Raw genomic sequence first — 15,628 nt, forward strand, 5'->3', positions numbered from 1 at the left:
AGGTGCTGCTGTGATGCTGGAAGCAGGGTCACCCATGGAGGACAGGTTTCAGCTGAGCTTCCAGACTAAGACAGACTAGAAAGAAGGACCCGGCAGTCTACTTCTGAAAAGAATCAGCCAGTGAAAATTTTATGAATAGCAGCATTGTCTGATGTCGTGCCGGCAGATGAGCCCCCCAGGTGGGAAGGCACTCAAAAAACGACTGGGGAAGAGCTGCCTCCTCAAAGTAGAGTCGACCTTAAGGAAGTGGATGGAGTAAACCTTTCGGGACCTTCATTTGCTGATGTGGCACGACTCAAAATGAGAAGAAACAGCTGCAAACAGCCTTGGATGAGTATGACACTTGTATTATTCACTCAACAGAACTCCCTCTCCTAGGAGGAGCGCGGCAGGACATGCTGGGGGAGTTGACCGAGCCCTGCAGGCCGCCTCAGAATCCATTCGCAGCAGAGCATGATGTCCTCCTTCCACCCGATCCGAAAAGCAATGAGAACTGGCAGGATAACTCAGGAAGTCTTCCTCCACGTCCGGCTCCTTCGGTCTCGGCCCAGCACCGCTGGCATCACCTGGAAGCTCGTTAGAAATGAGGATTCCGACCTACTCCCGTGGGATACGGGGCGGATCGGTGGCCCCAGGTCTCCGGACCCGAGGGTCGGGCGGGGGCCCCGGCGGCGTAAGCTGTGGGGTCGGCGGCCGGCCCCCAGCTGGAGCCCCAGAAAAGGCGCGGGGCGAAGATGGTGCTGTCGGCGTCACCCCAGCGACCGGTGAGCCGGACTCCGGCGCCACCTGACGGCCAAAAGGAGGACCTGCCCTTTCCGGGCTAAGGGGGCGCCGGGGCGAGGTGGTCCACTGGGGCCCCTCGTCTCTCACCGGAGCGGCCAAACGCTGAGCGGTCCTCGCCATTCGTCCTGGGAGGACCCTTCCCAGAGGCCTCAGCGGCAGAGCCCAGACCTCCGGAAGGAGACACCAGGCACCTGGAGGCGGGAGTTTTGCAGTCCCTCGCCGTTGCCCTCCGAGCCACTAGGTGACACCACTCACCAGCCCGTTTCCCAGCTTCTTCTTAGCATTCAAACTCCGCGCTCCGTTCGCTGCCAGCGGTTTCGATCTCGCGAGATCTCACGGAAACTTACAGACCCGGAAGCGGCTGGCAGCTCTTTTCCCTTTTGCGGCCATCGCTGAAGCGGCTGCGGGTGAGGACTCGCCGGCAAAGCGCGTGTAATCCGCTGCCATCCCTTCCCGGCTCCGGTGATCCTGGCCCCCGGGGACCCCGAGACTTTCCCGGTGGCCAAATAGAAGCCGAATAAGGGGGCCGGGATGGCCTCGGCCCATTTTCCCCCTAGATCAGGAGCCACCGGGCTGGGGAGGGGAGGCAAGACCAGGAGTGTTGGGACTCAGAAACTGGGGGAGGGGGCCTGTCGGGATGGAGTCACGTCTCGGCGGTGTAGTTCCGAAAGAATGGCCTTGAAATAACTTCTCGGTAAAGCATTCATGGAACTTCCAAACCGCGCTCGCCCATCGGATGGCTTTTGGATCCGAGAAAACTGTGCAGGACTTTCCAGGTTCGGGGCGGAGGGACTTGGTTCGTTCATTTTGGAGGGGGCTAAATATGTACCCGCAAGGCCATAAAAGAGTAACTTTGATTGGTCCATTTAAAGGGTGACTTTATGTTTGAATAGTTGAGTTGCCGGTCTGCTGTGCCCTAATTCAGCAGGAATATTTAGAAGTCCGTTCTTAACTCACTTTCACGCAGTGCGCAAGGATTTTTAAGACTGTAAGCACAGCTTAGTAACTACAAAATGTGCTGTTAATGGGAAAATCTTTATCCTGTAGGCAAATATAAAAAATGTCCCAGTAAAGCAAATTTTTTAAATTTCAGGCTTCAGTGAACAGGCCATTAAAGTCAAGCAGTTTTTCATAGAATTAAAGAACATGACTGAGTGTGCTAAACTTTCAGGTTGAAATTCTGGGCTTGTTTGAAATTGAATGAGATTTTTGACGACTTGAAGGCTTATAAATCTTTTCACTTTACTTAGCCAAAATGAAGTTCAATCCCTTTGTGACTTCTGACCGGAGCAAAAACCGCAAAAGGCATTTCAATGCACCTTCCCACATTCGCAGAAAGATTATGTCTTCCCCTCTTTCCAAGGAGCTGAGACAGAAATACAATGTTCGGTCCATGCCCATCCGAAAGGATGATGAAGTTCAGGTACGTACCCCAGTGCGTTTCCGCTTTTTCATGTAGCTGGAGAGCCCTTTAAATCCTTAAGCCAATTTCTTGCTGCAAGAAAATTTTTTAGAAAAGGGGTTGCATTCTGAGAGTGAAGTGTCCGAGACCTTTGCGCCCGGAACCGGAATGCAAGAGGAGTTGAGCCAGGGAAGAAAAAAAAGTATGCTGCTTTTCAGTTCTTATTTCACCTTACCCTTTGGTGAAAATCAAATAGCCCAAGCACCAGATGCAGCTGTGATTAAATGAAAGAACAAGAAAGATGGCTCAGAATCAGAACCTGACTCTTCAGTTGATTATCTTTTGTGGGATTCCTTCAGCCATCAGAGGGCCAGTAAACAGAATTGCTCAGAAACTCTAATTGAACCATAGTTTCATACAATTGTTTATGAGTAAATACAACTGTCAGATGTGTTTAAGTAAAAATTTCTAGGCATGTTTCTTAGCTGTAACCTGCAACTAGTGATTAAAGAATTTGGATAGTCTCCATAAGTAGTTAGCAAATCACCGGTATTATTTTATAAGGAGCCCTGGTTGGTACAGTGGTTTGGCACTCGACTGCTAACTGAAAGATCAGTAGTTTGAACTCAGCAGCCACTCCATATAAGAAAGATGTGACAGTCTGCTTCCATAAAAATTTCAGCCTTGGAAATTTTATGGGGTAGTTTACTCTGTCCTGTAGAGTCACTATGGGTCAGAAAGGACTCGCTGGCAGTGGGTTTGGGTTTTTTTTAATGCTGTTTAAATCAAATGAAACCCAAATAGGAGCAGTGTGGTTAAACAGCCACTGGTCTCTGTTGTACTCTGGCTAAAAGATTTGGGAGGCAGTCTTCTCTGTTTTCAACATATCTTATTGCAAGAAAAGTTCAAATTCTGGAAAGAAACATCTGTAGAAATGCTTTGGATTGAATCATGACAAGCTGAGGACCACTAGGGCTCTTGGGTAGGAACTATGTTAGTTGACCTTAAAGAAAATTATTTGTTGCCACACACTTTTTGACACTGGGTTGGACTGTAATGGATTGTGAGTTAAATACTTGTAGCTTGTTCCTCGTTGTCAAGTTTCCTACAAAGTTCAGAAGCCCAAGGTGGGTTTAGCTTTTAACCTTTCGTAACAAGCCCACTGCTGCTGGTGAACCATCAGTTATAGGGATGCACTGCCCATCACTGTAGATTTAAAAGAGGGTGTGATTTATTGGCAGGTTTTTCTGATTTACAAAGTTAATCTTGTTCTTTTATCCCGTGTTTCCATTATTTTTAAATTTGCCCCCAGGTTGTGCGAGGACACTACAAAGGTCAGCAAATTGGCAAAGTAGTGCAGGTTTATAGGAAGAAATATGTCATCTACATTGAACGGGTGCAGCGAGATAAAGCTAATGGCACAACTGTCCACGTGGGCATTCACCCCAGCAAGGTAGGTGTTTTTTAAAATATTTTAAAGATGACAAGGAAATTGGGCAATTATTGTTGACAAATATACATAGTTTACAATCTTAGTAATACCCCTGAATTAAGATGTGTCGGAAACCGTATATTAGAGCAAATACTGTATTTTCTCAATTCTAATAGTACCTTCAGGAACCCTGATGGCACAACGGTTTAAGCTCTTGGCTGTACCCGAAGGGTTGGTGGTTCAGACCCACTCAGCAGCTTCACGGGAGAAAGACCTGTTGCCGTCCAATCGATTTCAACACAGTGACCCTGTAGGACAGACTAGAACTTCCCTGTAGGGTTTCCGAGGCTGTAATTTTATGGAAGCAGAGTGCCACGTCTTTATTCTGTGGAGCAGCTATTTTGTTCAAACTGCTGCCCTTTTGGTTTAGCACCTGAGTACTTAACTACTGACCCACCAAGGCTCCTCTGTAAAGATTACAGCCTAGAAAATCCAGTGTGACCGTTCCCTGTCACGTGGGGTTACTATGAGTGTAAATCGATTTGGCAGCAGCAAACAGCAGTAGGAGTACCTTAGAGGGCACTGGTGCTTCGATGGCAGAATTCTTGCCTTTCGTGCGGAGACCTGGGTCTGATTCCTAGCCAGCGCACCTCCTGCGCAGCCACTACCCTCCTATCAGTGGAGGCTTGGGTATTGCTGAACAGGTTTCATCAGAGCTTCTAGACTAGGAAGAAAGGCCTGGTGATCTGCTTCCAAAAATTAGCTAATTAAAACCCTGTGGATCACAAACTTGTGATTCCGTTGCGTAGTAGGGTTTCTGTCCGTCTGGCTTACTCAGTGGCAGCCGGTAACAAACCAGACAAACCCACTGCCATAGCATCGATTCCAACTAATGGCGACCCTAAAGGGTGGAGCAGAACTGCCCAGCGCGGTTTCCGAGGCTGTAACCTTCATGGAAGCAGACTGCCAAATCTTTCTCCCGCGGAGCAGCCTCGTGGGTTCACACTGCCAGCTTCTTCGTTGGTAGCCGAGCTCTTAACCACTGAGCCACCAGGGCTCCTTAATGACAACAGTAGTACTTTGAATGTTCCTGAAATCAAGGTACCTTTGACATTTGGCCTGTATGTATGTTTAATATACATTTTCATCAGTGTTAATAAACTGGTCATCTAGCAACTGACATGTCTTAAAATCTAAGAGATGGGGTATTTTAAGATGAAGTAAAACTGGTACTCTGTATTCAACAGAATGAGTAAGTAGGGGTAGTATCTGACTTAATAACTAGTGTAACAAAATGGTAAATTGTGGCACCAGTGGCAAAGTTGTAGTTGAGACAGTGTTGAGATTAAAGATCGTAGTCAGCTATTGTCAGGGTATTCCACAACTGCGGGAAGGCATGGTTACTCGGAGAAAAAGACTTTGTAAAAGATGATTCATGTTGAACGCTACACTGAGCCTGGCACTTTAGACCTGCCACCTCCTTTAATCTTTATAACCTTGGGAAGTAGGGATTAAGCCATTTACGGACGGGGATACTGAAGCTCAGATACTAAAATCCCATGGATAGTGATAGTGTCCAAGACAGAAAATCCGGTCAGATTCCTGGGGCAGCAGATGGCCTCCCCTGGATTTTATGTGAATTCTCTCGAGGTTGAATTGTTGGCAGTTAAGTAGCCTCTGACTTGATAGCACTGTCTCTAATTTCTCCCTGTATTTAAAAAAAAAAAAGCTGACATTTGCTGTAAGTTTTTTAAATTATGAATAAATTTAAATAAAGATTTAGTGCCAATAAAGGGACTGGTCATGGTCACCAATTTTCATCTCTTATTCTAGCCTCATGACTTTAAATATCTACAAGCTGATGATTCCAACCCAGACTTTTTCCCCTGAACTCCAGGCTCAATATTGAGTTGTCTGTTTTGCATTTCAACTTGGATATCTAATTGGTATCTCAGACCTGATACGTTCCCGTTCCTGATTTTATCCTTGCACCTGTCCCTCACATAGCCTTCCAGGGTGTGTGGCAGCTCTACCCTCCCAGTTGCTCAGGCCAAAGACACCTTTTTTCGTTTTATTTCACACTCACATCAGTCAGTAAAACCTGTTGACTCTAATGTCACATTATATTCAGAAACTGGTCTGCTTCTTACCATCACTGTCACTATCCAGATTCCAGCCATTCCTCTCACCTTAAACACAGCTGCCATGTTTCCTTTTAAACAAAAATCAGATCGTATTGGTCTTCTATTCAGAACATTCCAGTGACTTCTTGTCAGTAAAATCCTAAGTTCTTAGAATGGCCTACAAGACCTCGCGTGGTCTCCCCTCACCAGCCACTTCTCTGACATCATTTTACACCGCTCTGCTCTCTCCATGCTCTGGTCACACTCATTGTGTCTGCCATTTAGCATCATCACTTGGCAACTTGATAGAATTGCAAAGTCTTGGTTCCAAAACCTCCTAAAACAGAGTTTGTGAGTTTGTGACAAATTCTTCCAGTTGATTCCTATATACACACAAGTTTGAGAAACCTACAAAACTGTACTGCCTCCGGACCTTTGTCATTTTTGGTTCTCTCTGGGATTCTTAGCCCAGATAATTTACCCCTTTGGGTGTTTGTTCAAATTAGCCTCATCAATAGGGCCTTTCTTGATCACTCTGTCTAAAATCACTTGTCTCTCCAGTCCTCAGCCTCCCCACATTGCCATATTTGTTTCTATATCACAGCCCTGGGTGGCACAAACAGTTAAGCTCTTGACAGCCCAGAAGTAACATCAGTAGAAGGGCCTGGCAGTCTCATTCTGAACAGTCACAGCCGTGAAAAACCTTATGGAGCAGTTCTCTGCACACATGGGGCCACTGCGTTGGAATCGACTTCTCAGCAATTAAAAAGAGTATTTCACTTTTTTTTTATTTCACTTAGTTTTCTGTCTCCCCATGTTTAACTATAAGTTTCATGACAGTAGAGACTAGTAAACATTTAAGTGAGGTTTAATTTGGGGGCCAAAGAATCATTTCTAGTACTTTTGAATTAAATTATCATTTAGTATCTAGCATCCACTACCCCAGTTTTTGAGAAGTGGAATTCAATGTTGGGCCCATGTGTTCTGTGTACAGTCATTGTTTAAAGCTTGGAAATGTGTCCTGTTTTTTCTGTAGGTGGTTATCACTAGACTCAAACTGGACAAAGACCGCAAAAAGATCCTCGAACGTAAAGCCAAATCTCGTCAAGTAGGAAAGGAAAAGGGCAAATACAAGGAAGAAACAATTGAGAAGATGCAGGAGTGAAATAATCTTACCTACAACTTCCATTAAAAACTGCAGAAACGAAGCACCTTTCTGTTACGTGTGGTGCTTTGGAGCTAGTTACTGTTGGTTCAGTTCAGGCTCTTTGGATTTGGAAAGGGAAGCTCGGGAGACATTTGCTGGTTGGAGGCTGGTCACGCCTATCTTGTTTGCTTGAGTCTGCTAATGAAGAATACTGTTTAAGTATCAGGACTGGTGGGGTGGTGATTTTTTAATTTTATTTTTTTCGAACAGTTAATTTACATAAATGTTTGGTGTTGTAGCCATTGGATAGGTAATCCCTAGATGCTTGTCAGCTGGACCACAACAGGTTTTATAAATACTTGTCAACAAAAACATACCTGCCCCTTTCCTGCTGCTTTTTTTTTTTTTTTTTTTTTGTCAGCTCTTAGAGTAACAAATCATGCTCAGGGTGCAACAATCAGGGCAGCTGCTGTGACTGTCCAGTAACATTGGACCACTGCATTAAGCTACTCCTGATACACAGTGAGACGCCCCAGGTTCTCCAGCGCCCCCCTGAGCACCCTTTACCATCTTGATGCTTGCTTTGGTGTTGGATGAGTGCCTTTTAGACAACTGAACTCTAGGTTGCAATCTGAGCTACAATGAACTAAAATGCTAGCTGTGTCCTTTGACCGGTCCAGAGGACTGAGGAAAATGGTGTTGCTTTAACCACCTGCCCGCCCCTTTGGAAGCCCTATGGGGTAGTTCTACTCTCCTATAGGGTAGTTCTACTCTCCTATAGGGTAGTTCTACTCTCCTATAGGATGGCTGAGTCGGAATCAACTGGACAGTGACGAGTTTGTGGCCCCCGCCCCTTTACTTCCTCACTCTGGGTTATTAAAAAGGCAGATTATCAAAGAGTGAGCGGTAAACGGTGGTAGGGCTTTGCAACAATGTGGGGAAAAGCCGCCAATTTGCGGCGGAAGGTTTGAGCTGAAGTGTTAAGCCGAGGCCACCCACCTGTGCCGCACTCGGGCAGCTCGGTGATATCCCTAAAAACGTGGGGTCCGCGCGCGGGACACGCAGCAACCAGCCGGCAGCCCCGGACTCCGGAAGACAGGTTTCCCCGTTCCCGCGCTGTCGGCGGGCGGCCCCTCTGCGGGGCGGGGCTTCCGGCCGGGCGCGGAGCGGCTTCCGGCGGAGCCGGGCGCGGGGGGGAGGTGAGGTGGTGGCGCTGGGTGCGGGCAGTGGGTGGCGGCTCCGCCGATACTGGCCCCTGGCGCATCGTGAGCACTTTACGGGTCTCTCCACTGTCTCTGCTGACCACCGGGGTCGTGGTCCCCACCACACCCACCCTCACCTCCGGCCGGCTCCCTGGGCCCCAAGCCGGAGCGCGGAGGTGGCCAGTAGCCCGGTGTTGGAGTGGGCGTGAGGGGGTGGGAGCAGACTCTGCGGAAGTCCGGCTGGGAAGTCCTCGGAGGAACTGCTGCCCGAACCAGGTGTTCGGGAACAAGCGGGAGTTTCTGTGTGTTGGGAAAGGTGCGTGCGGCGAAGTGAGCGCCACTGAGTATCTGCACTTTGGTTTAATCTTCACAGCAACCCATTGGGATGTAGGCTAGTATTCTCCCCATTTTATAGATGATGGAACCGAAGCCTTCTTAAAACAGTGAAGTGATTTGCTTAATTAGTCACACACTGCATGGTAGAGTCAGAAATTGAAGTCCGAAGCCTAAACTCTTATCAGACCTCTGTACTGCCTTGCTAATAATAAAAATAAAACTGGTGAGGCAGTGGTTAAGAGCCTAGCAGCTGACCGAAAGGCCGGAAGTTCGAATCCACCAGCCACTCCTTGAAAACCCTATGGGGCAGTTTGCTTTGTCTTACAGGGTCGCTATGAGTTGACATTGAGTGGGCAGCAAAGGGTTTGGGATTTTTGGTTTAAGCAAAGTGACTAATGTCCTTTGAGCATCTTTGTGCTCAGCTCTGTACTCTGGAGGTCCTTCAAGGAGACATATAGCTAGGTGGAAGTCTCAGCCCCTGCTTTCTAAAGAATGAAGATTTATACCCACCTGAATCAGCCAACTCAGAATTTAAAGCAAAGTGCTCAAATGTGCGTGCAGGTAGTATGTTTTATAGATGTTGAAAGCAGAAAGAGATAGCAGTCGGCTGGAGTTACTGAACACATCAGGAAGGACACCAATTTGAGACTGATGGAAGGACAGACATTCCAGATAGGGAACAGCCAAAGGAAAGGCTCCCAGATGGGTGAGGAAGAGAGGAAACCTGGCTTTGGAGATGTCTTCTAGTTTTCTCCAGCCAAGCTCCTACCGCACCAGTGCAGATCACACCAGGAAACTAATTGAATTAGGGCCACATATCTTTCATATTGTTTTAGAACAAATGTTGAAAACTCAGATTTCTACAGGGATGGGCAGGTCAGAAGAATGAAGACCTGGAAGAGAGCAGGCTGCAGCTATCAGGAGCTGTTGCCTCTGCGCTCGGGCCATTCATTGCCAGACAGGAATGCTCCCAGTGTGGCCAGATCTTCCCATTTTTCAGGAGAAGCCAAAAATCTAGATCTTTATATAAAATCTCCCAATCTGTAAATGTTGGTAAACCATTCAAATTAAAATAGAAACAGTGGACCAAACAAAAGAGGTCTGTTTGCCACACGTGGCTCTGCTTTAGATCGTCAGAGTATAGTAAGGACCGTATCTCATACTGAAGACTGACATTTTGCCTCTGTTAAGTATAACTTTTTTTCTAGCCTGTCTTCTTCCATTATTTGTAGGATGGAGATGTGGCTTCTCCTTCCTATGGAGTCACCTGAAGGACTTCAAATAGCAGCCAGTGCAGCCACTCAATTTCTGAGAGATACTGGTTTCAGCCAGGAGTCTGAAAGGTGCTCTTCCTGGATTCCGTTGCATACCTCGTCGTTTTGATTGTTTTTTGAGGACCACTGGAACTGTGGGATGATAGTAGGTATTCCTCGGAAAACAAAGTCCTATGTCAAAATGAATGAAAGTGCATGAAACAAACTTCCTTTGTCTGCTGCAGAGCATTTAATATGTCAGTTTGCACTGAGGATCGTGAACCCAGGTTAAAATAAAGAGCATTTTGCAAACATACTCTTGCTTGAACTCTGAAATGCATTTTTTTCCCCACATTTTAACTTTGAATATGTTCAATATGTTCGCCTCAATACATTCATTTAATGTAGAGTCTCTGTGTTTCCTCGCAAAAGAAAATCGTCGTAAATGGTTTTGCAGTCAGTAGTACATTAGAATCAGAATATTCCATGGTTAACCACTTATGCTGAGCAAGGGAATTTGAAGCCTTTTTAGTGGAGGACCTTTAGGACTTGAAAGCAGGTCCAGTTTAATTAACTAAGACTCTTGCTCAGAGTTTTGAAATTTTTCCATCTTTTTCTGCTGCTCAGAATTCTTCCCTACCCCTCAGCTCTGCATCTGATGACTGGGACCCTGGGAATCTTATCTTCTTAAGATTCTAGGAATTCCTGCAATCATCCTATGAAGTTTTCCCCTGGCCTCATCACCATCCTGGAGTTGTTCTAAGGAATTCCTGTTTAGACACTATCTTGGTGGAGCGAGGACTCCATTTGGACTATCTCTTTGTGGCTTGATAATCTCCAGACATATTTCTTTGTAGACCCTGCTGCCTCTATTGAGAGCCCTCAAACCTGTACCTGAAAGGGTCTCCCAGCACTTGGAGTGCTCAAGTACACTTGAACACTCTGCTTTATTCTAGAAATACGTGGGCTCTGGACCAGTCAGTGTCAAAGCAGGCTAGGCCCACAGACCTCCCAGGAAGGCAAAACCTCTTCACCCAGGAAGCTGGCCTCATCTTGTTGGGTATAAGTCCCCCTCAATACCACGATCACATTTAGTCATTGTTGCTGATATACCTTGATTTCTGGAACCCTGTTCTATTTCCTCCCCAGTCCTGCTGAAGCTGCTCTTTAGCTCAGGACCCGAGACAAAATGATCCCCGTGACAACAGACAATGGTGTTTGAGGAAACAAGGACATTTGAGGGTGTGACCCAAGATTGAAGTATTTGAGAGGCTCTCAGAAGGACTACTACAGAGGCAAAATGCTGGACAGTTATGAGAATGTGGCCCCACAGGGCAAGGACTCCAGATCTACATGTATTAATCCTGTGTACAATTGTCAGGCAAAAACTCATTTAAAAATACCCTAGCCACTTTCTTCTTGATTCCCCTGAAGAGAAGACTGACTCTTCAGCCACAAGAAAGTCATCGTGTTGACATGGAAAAGCTAAACAGCAAGCCCCTGGGTGCTGCAAACGGTTTGCATTCGACTACTAACCTAAAGGTTGGTGGTTCAAACCCACCCAGTGACACCATGGAAGAAAGGCCTGGTGGTCTGTTTCAGAAAAGATTGCTGCCAAGGAAACCCCACAGAGCAGTTCTGCTGTAACACGTCGGGTCGTCACGAGTCGGAATCAGCTCAGTGGCGGCAATGTTTTTGGTTGGTGCTCACTAAGAGTTTGCTATTATTATGTGGTATCTTCTAGCAAAATTGTCCCATTTATTTCGAAGAAACTGAGGATGGATTACTCGCCTTCGGGATATCCATTTATCCTCACTCCTATTTTAATTAAAGAGCAGTTAATTAGGTAATTCTGTATGAACTAATGGTTTAGTTATTCTTTTTGCCTGAAGTCTAAAATTACTACGTACTGATTTTCTTCAAATTCTGTTGGCATGCTCTGGTTTTGGATTGTGCTAGAGCCAGTGGCACAGTGATTAAGCGCTTGGCATTTAGAACCTATCAGATCTGGAAGTCTGCTCCTATAAAGATTACAGCCTTAGAAATCCTGTGGGGCAATCCTACTCTGTCCTGTAGGGTCGCTATGAGTCAGAATCAACTCAGCCGTAACCGGTTTGGTTAGTTGGTTTTCTAGTTGCCCTGTACTATTACTTCTATTATCTTTTCTTCCATATAACCTTCAAAGTCCAGGTGACAGGATTAATGAGTGTTACAGATTGAATTGTATCCCCCCAAAATATGTGTTATAAATCCTAACCTCTCTGCCTGTGGATATAATCCCATTTGGGAACGGAAGTCTTTGTCATGTTAATGAGTCAGGATTACTGTAGAGTGTGTTTTGAGTCAGTCTCTTACAAGATATAAAAAGAGCAGATTAGGACAAGCAAGAAAGAGAAGCAGGGAAGAGAGAAGCCGAGCCACATGAAGATCGCCGGGTAGCAGAAACTCAGAAGAGATAAGGACTTTCCTCCAGAGCCACAGAGAGAGAAAGCCTTTCCCTAGAGCTGGCGCTCAGAATTCAGACTTCTAGCCTCCTAAACTGTGAGAAAATAAATTTCTGTTTGTTACAGCCACCCGCTTGTGGCATATCTGTTATAGCAGCACTAGGCAGCTAAGACTCTGGGGAACCTCAGAGGACAAGCCTTCCAAATGGAATTGTCAGTGAATTTAGCTTTGTTCTGATCTCTTTCTCCCTTTCTTAGGATCCTTCTTGCAGTTCTCCAGGATGCCACAGAGAGCTGCAAATGACTCATCCGGTGTTTCAAATGCGAGTGAAATGGAGATGAAAATAAGAAACGTGAGAGAAAAATGTGTTACAAGTGTAACAAAGTTAGTGGAAAGCAAAGTTACAACAGTAAGGTATTTTTCAAGGAAAAGTACTTTCAAACAATAAAGTCAGAGAAGCTAAGGGAAAGGGAAAGAGGTCATCACGTGATTATCGCCATGCAGCAAAATATGATGTGATCTCTGTACAAGGCACAGAGAAGCTAACAGAGGCTCCTTGTGGAGAATGAGACCGAGTACAGTGTTTACATAAGGAGTTATTTGATGCTCTTCATGAAACGCATCTCAATATTGGACATGGTGGGTGGACCTGCATGCTCAAGGAGCTACAAGGAAAATATGGGAATGTCACCAAAGAAGTCATTGTCTTGTATCTGACTCTGTATAAACAGTGCCACCAGAAGAACCCAGTGCCCAAGAAAGGTCTTGTGCCCAACTCCACAACTCTTAAAGACGTTAACTCTAGATGCCAAGTTGAAATACTTGACGTGCAATCAAATGCCAATGCCGAGTTCAAGTTTATTTTATGTTACCAGGATCACTTAACCACATTTATTATTTTATGACCATTGAAAGCTAGACAAGTCCATGAGGTAGTCAGTGTCTTATTGGATATCTTCATAATTCTTGGTACACCCAGAGTGTTAGAATCTAACAGTGGCATAGAGTTCACAAACCAGGTTAATGAGGTCAGTGAGGTATGGCCAGATCTAAATATTGTCTCTAGTCAATACCACACTGGCCAAGGCCAGGGCTCCAAGGAGCAGTGAAACGAGGATGTACAGAACACGATGAGTGCCCGGATGCAGAGTAACCATTCACATCACTGGACCGAAGTCCTTTGATTCATGCCGATGGTGGGGAATCAGGCCTTCAACGTTTCCTTGCACCAAAGTCTGTGAGACAATGTAAAGTCACATTGGGGCTATATTCCTCAAATTTGCCCCAGGAAACTGCGTCCATTTTACAAACAGAGGAAGAGCTAGATATTGCTGAAGAACAACTAGAAAACAGCGTTTGATGAGACAGGAAGAAAGAGCTGAGGTTGGAGCAGACAGATCTGATACAGGTGAGGACATTAATCCCACTCCTGAAGCAACAGAGCCCAGCACCTTAGAAGGAGCCCAGGTCTCCTCTGCTGCTGAATAGGCCCCTACTGAGTGGGCATTCACAGGTGTCCCTCTGGGCTTTGTAAGGCCTCCTGAGAACTGTGACCAAAGGCCACAGGAAAAGGAACAAAGGCTGCACCCTCAGGTCAGCTTGCCAGTGGCATCCCTGGTGCAAAGGGGAAAAGCAAGACCAGGTCTGTGTTAGCTTCCTAGGGCTGCCACAAACCTGTGACTTAGAACAGGAAATTTATTCTCTCACAGTGTTGGAGACCAGAAGTTTGAAATTAAGATGTTGGCAGGGTTGACTCCTTCTGGAAACTCTGAGCGAGAATCCATTTCATGCCTCTCTCCCAGCTTCTGGTAGCTGTCAGCAGTTCTTGCCATTCGTTGGCTTGTAGCAGCATGACTCCAGTCTCTGCCTCCATCTGCCCATCCCTCTTCACTGCTCTTCTCCCCTGCGTCTCTCAGTGTCTTCTCCTTTTCTGTCTCTTATAAAGACACCCGTCGTTGGATTTAGGGCCCACCCTAATCCGGGATGATCTCATCTCAAGATCCTTACCTCAATTACATCTGCAAAGACCTTTTTTCCAAATAAGTTCACATTCACAGATATTGTGGGTTCTGAATTGGGCAAGTCTTAGGGGACACAATTCAACCCACTACAGTCATTAGAAGAATACATTTGCCTGCAGAACATGAACTAATGGGGTCTTATGAATGTAGAGCTGGTAAGACTGCCCTACAAATACCTAATTCATACTCTTTCCTCTGCCTCTTCCTGCCCTCAGACACATACCTCAAAAGGTGGGAGTATCAGAGGAAAAGAGGTAAATGAAGGACAAGAAATTAGAAGGAAAGAGGTTGATCCCAGGTGCCCTAGAGACTGGCCACATCACCAGCTGGCCCCTATTTTCCTGCTTCGAGAGAACCTATGTGCCATCCCAGGTCTCAGAATTGCATGCTCAGGGAGTTGTGGGCTCTTCATGAAACATGTAAAAGTAGGTCAGAATTAGGGCATGGCAGGGATCTGAGTCTGAGTCAACCAGTAGTCTATGCCTCAAGCATAGAAAAGCATGTTATGTTCCTGGAATGGGACAGTGCATTCCAGGAAGTGACCAGGAGCCAGGGGAAACAACCAAGGCTCTGGAGCAAAACGCAGAAGTTGACCTAAGGTCACTGCTCCAGCCAGGGAGGAATAGGGCAAGGGCCGGTCAGGGTCATGGTTCAGGGCAAAGATGGCTGACTCAGCCAAAGGGAAGGAGGATGCTCAGGGCCTGTGTACTGCTACATTCCCAAGGCCTAGAAGAGTGCCTGCCCATAGGAAGTATCTTAATAAGCATTTGTTGAGTGAGTAGATTATTCTGCAGAGGTGGGCATAGAGAAAGAGAAGAGGCCTGTGATCCTTTGCTGTCCCATATAGGTCTCCTCCTTGCACATTCCCGAGCCATCTAAAAGCCATTCTGATACACTCCGGTGCCATTTCCTCTTCTGTAAGAGGCAATAACAGCCCTGGTGCTGCCTCTCTCCCAGGATTGTGAGAGACAAGTAAGGTAATGCAGGTAAAGGGGCTTTCTCCGTAAACTGGAAGGTCCTCAGTGTGAGCTGTCCTTGCTCCTAGCAGACCCTAGCCTCCAGTTTAATTGCTTCGCTGATTAAACTGTTGAGTTGGGGAATAGCCAGAGAAGCTGCATCATCATTAGGTAGGAGGTGACATCACTTTCCCACCTGTTTTGAAGTACCAAAATCTTGCTCTTATCCTTGGCTAGCACCTCACTCTCCATTCCCCTTCCAAGCCTTTAGCCTCCTTTGTAACCCTGCCAAGCAGGGTCTAGGAAGCCCCCCTTGACCAAGGATGTTACTGTCCCCTTCCCCCATGCTGACCTACGACCTCCTGGTTGCTTGGCAAACCAGGAACCACATCTTAAACTTATGTGGCTGAGAGGTGAGCCACAATGCCACTTTCTTTCCCAGGGGGGCGGCTACAAGTAACCTAAGGTTCCAGGGGCTGCTGCATCACTCTTCTGCATTCTCGTGTTGGCAGTGGAAAGAGGGGTGGG

General features: G+C 46.4%; 2 protein-coding genes across 5 annotated transcripts; both read left to right on the forward strand.

The window, feature by feature from the left end:
- Positions 1 to 1,114: 1,114 nt before the first annotated feature.
- On the forward strand, positions 1,115 to 6,948 carry RPL26 (ribosomal protein L26). 4 transcript variants are annotated; one of them, XM_049860525.1, is made up of 4 exons: positions 1,115 to 1,190; positions 2,034 to 2,206; positions 3,498 to 3,638; positions 6,777 to 6,948. In XM_049860525.1, exons 2-4 carry the CDS (start codon positions 2,039 to 2,041, stop codon positions 6,903 to 6,905), a joined length of 438 nt encoding a protein of 145 aa, XP_049716482.1. In that variant the 5' UTR covers positions 1,115 to 1,190; positions 2,034 to 2,038; the 3' UTR covers positions 6,906 to 6,948. The 4 variants fall into 4 exon arrangements, with proteins under 4 accessions (XP_049716482.1, XP_049716481.1, XP_049716483.1 ...); XM_049860524.1 differs by having other exon boundaries at positions 1,147 to 1,245; XM_049860526.1 differs by lacking the exon at positions 1,115 to 1,190 and adding an exon at positions 1,193 to 1,215.
- A 260-nt stretch (positions 6,949 to 7,208) lies between these two features.
- Positions 7,209 to 14,376, forward strand: KRBA2 (KRAB-A domain containing 2). The gene is given in 7 exon segments (XM_049860300.1): positions 7,209 to 7,233; positions 7,866 to 8,405; positions 12,381 to 12,521; positions 12,524 to 12,571; positions 12,574 to 13,356; positions 13,359 to 13,478; positions 13,481 to 14,376. Coding segments are annotated over 7 exon segments (1,788 nt in total). The 3' UTR covers positions 13,612 to 14,376.
- The last annotated feature ends 1,252 nt before the right edge of the window (positions 14,377 to 15,628 follow it).

Source organism: Elephas maximus, chromosome 19 (assembly GCF_024166365.1).
Source record: "Elephas maximus indicus isolate mEleMax1 chromosome 19, mEleMax1 primary haplotype, whole genome shotgun sequence".
NCBI classification, from domain to species: Eukaryota; Metazoa; Chordata; class Mammalia; order Proboscidea; family Elephantidae; genus Elephas; species Elephas maximus.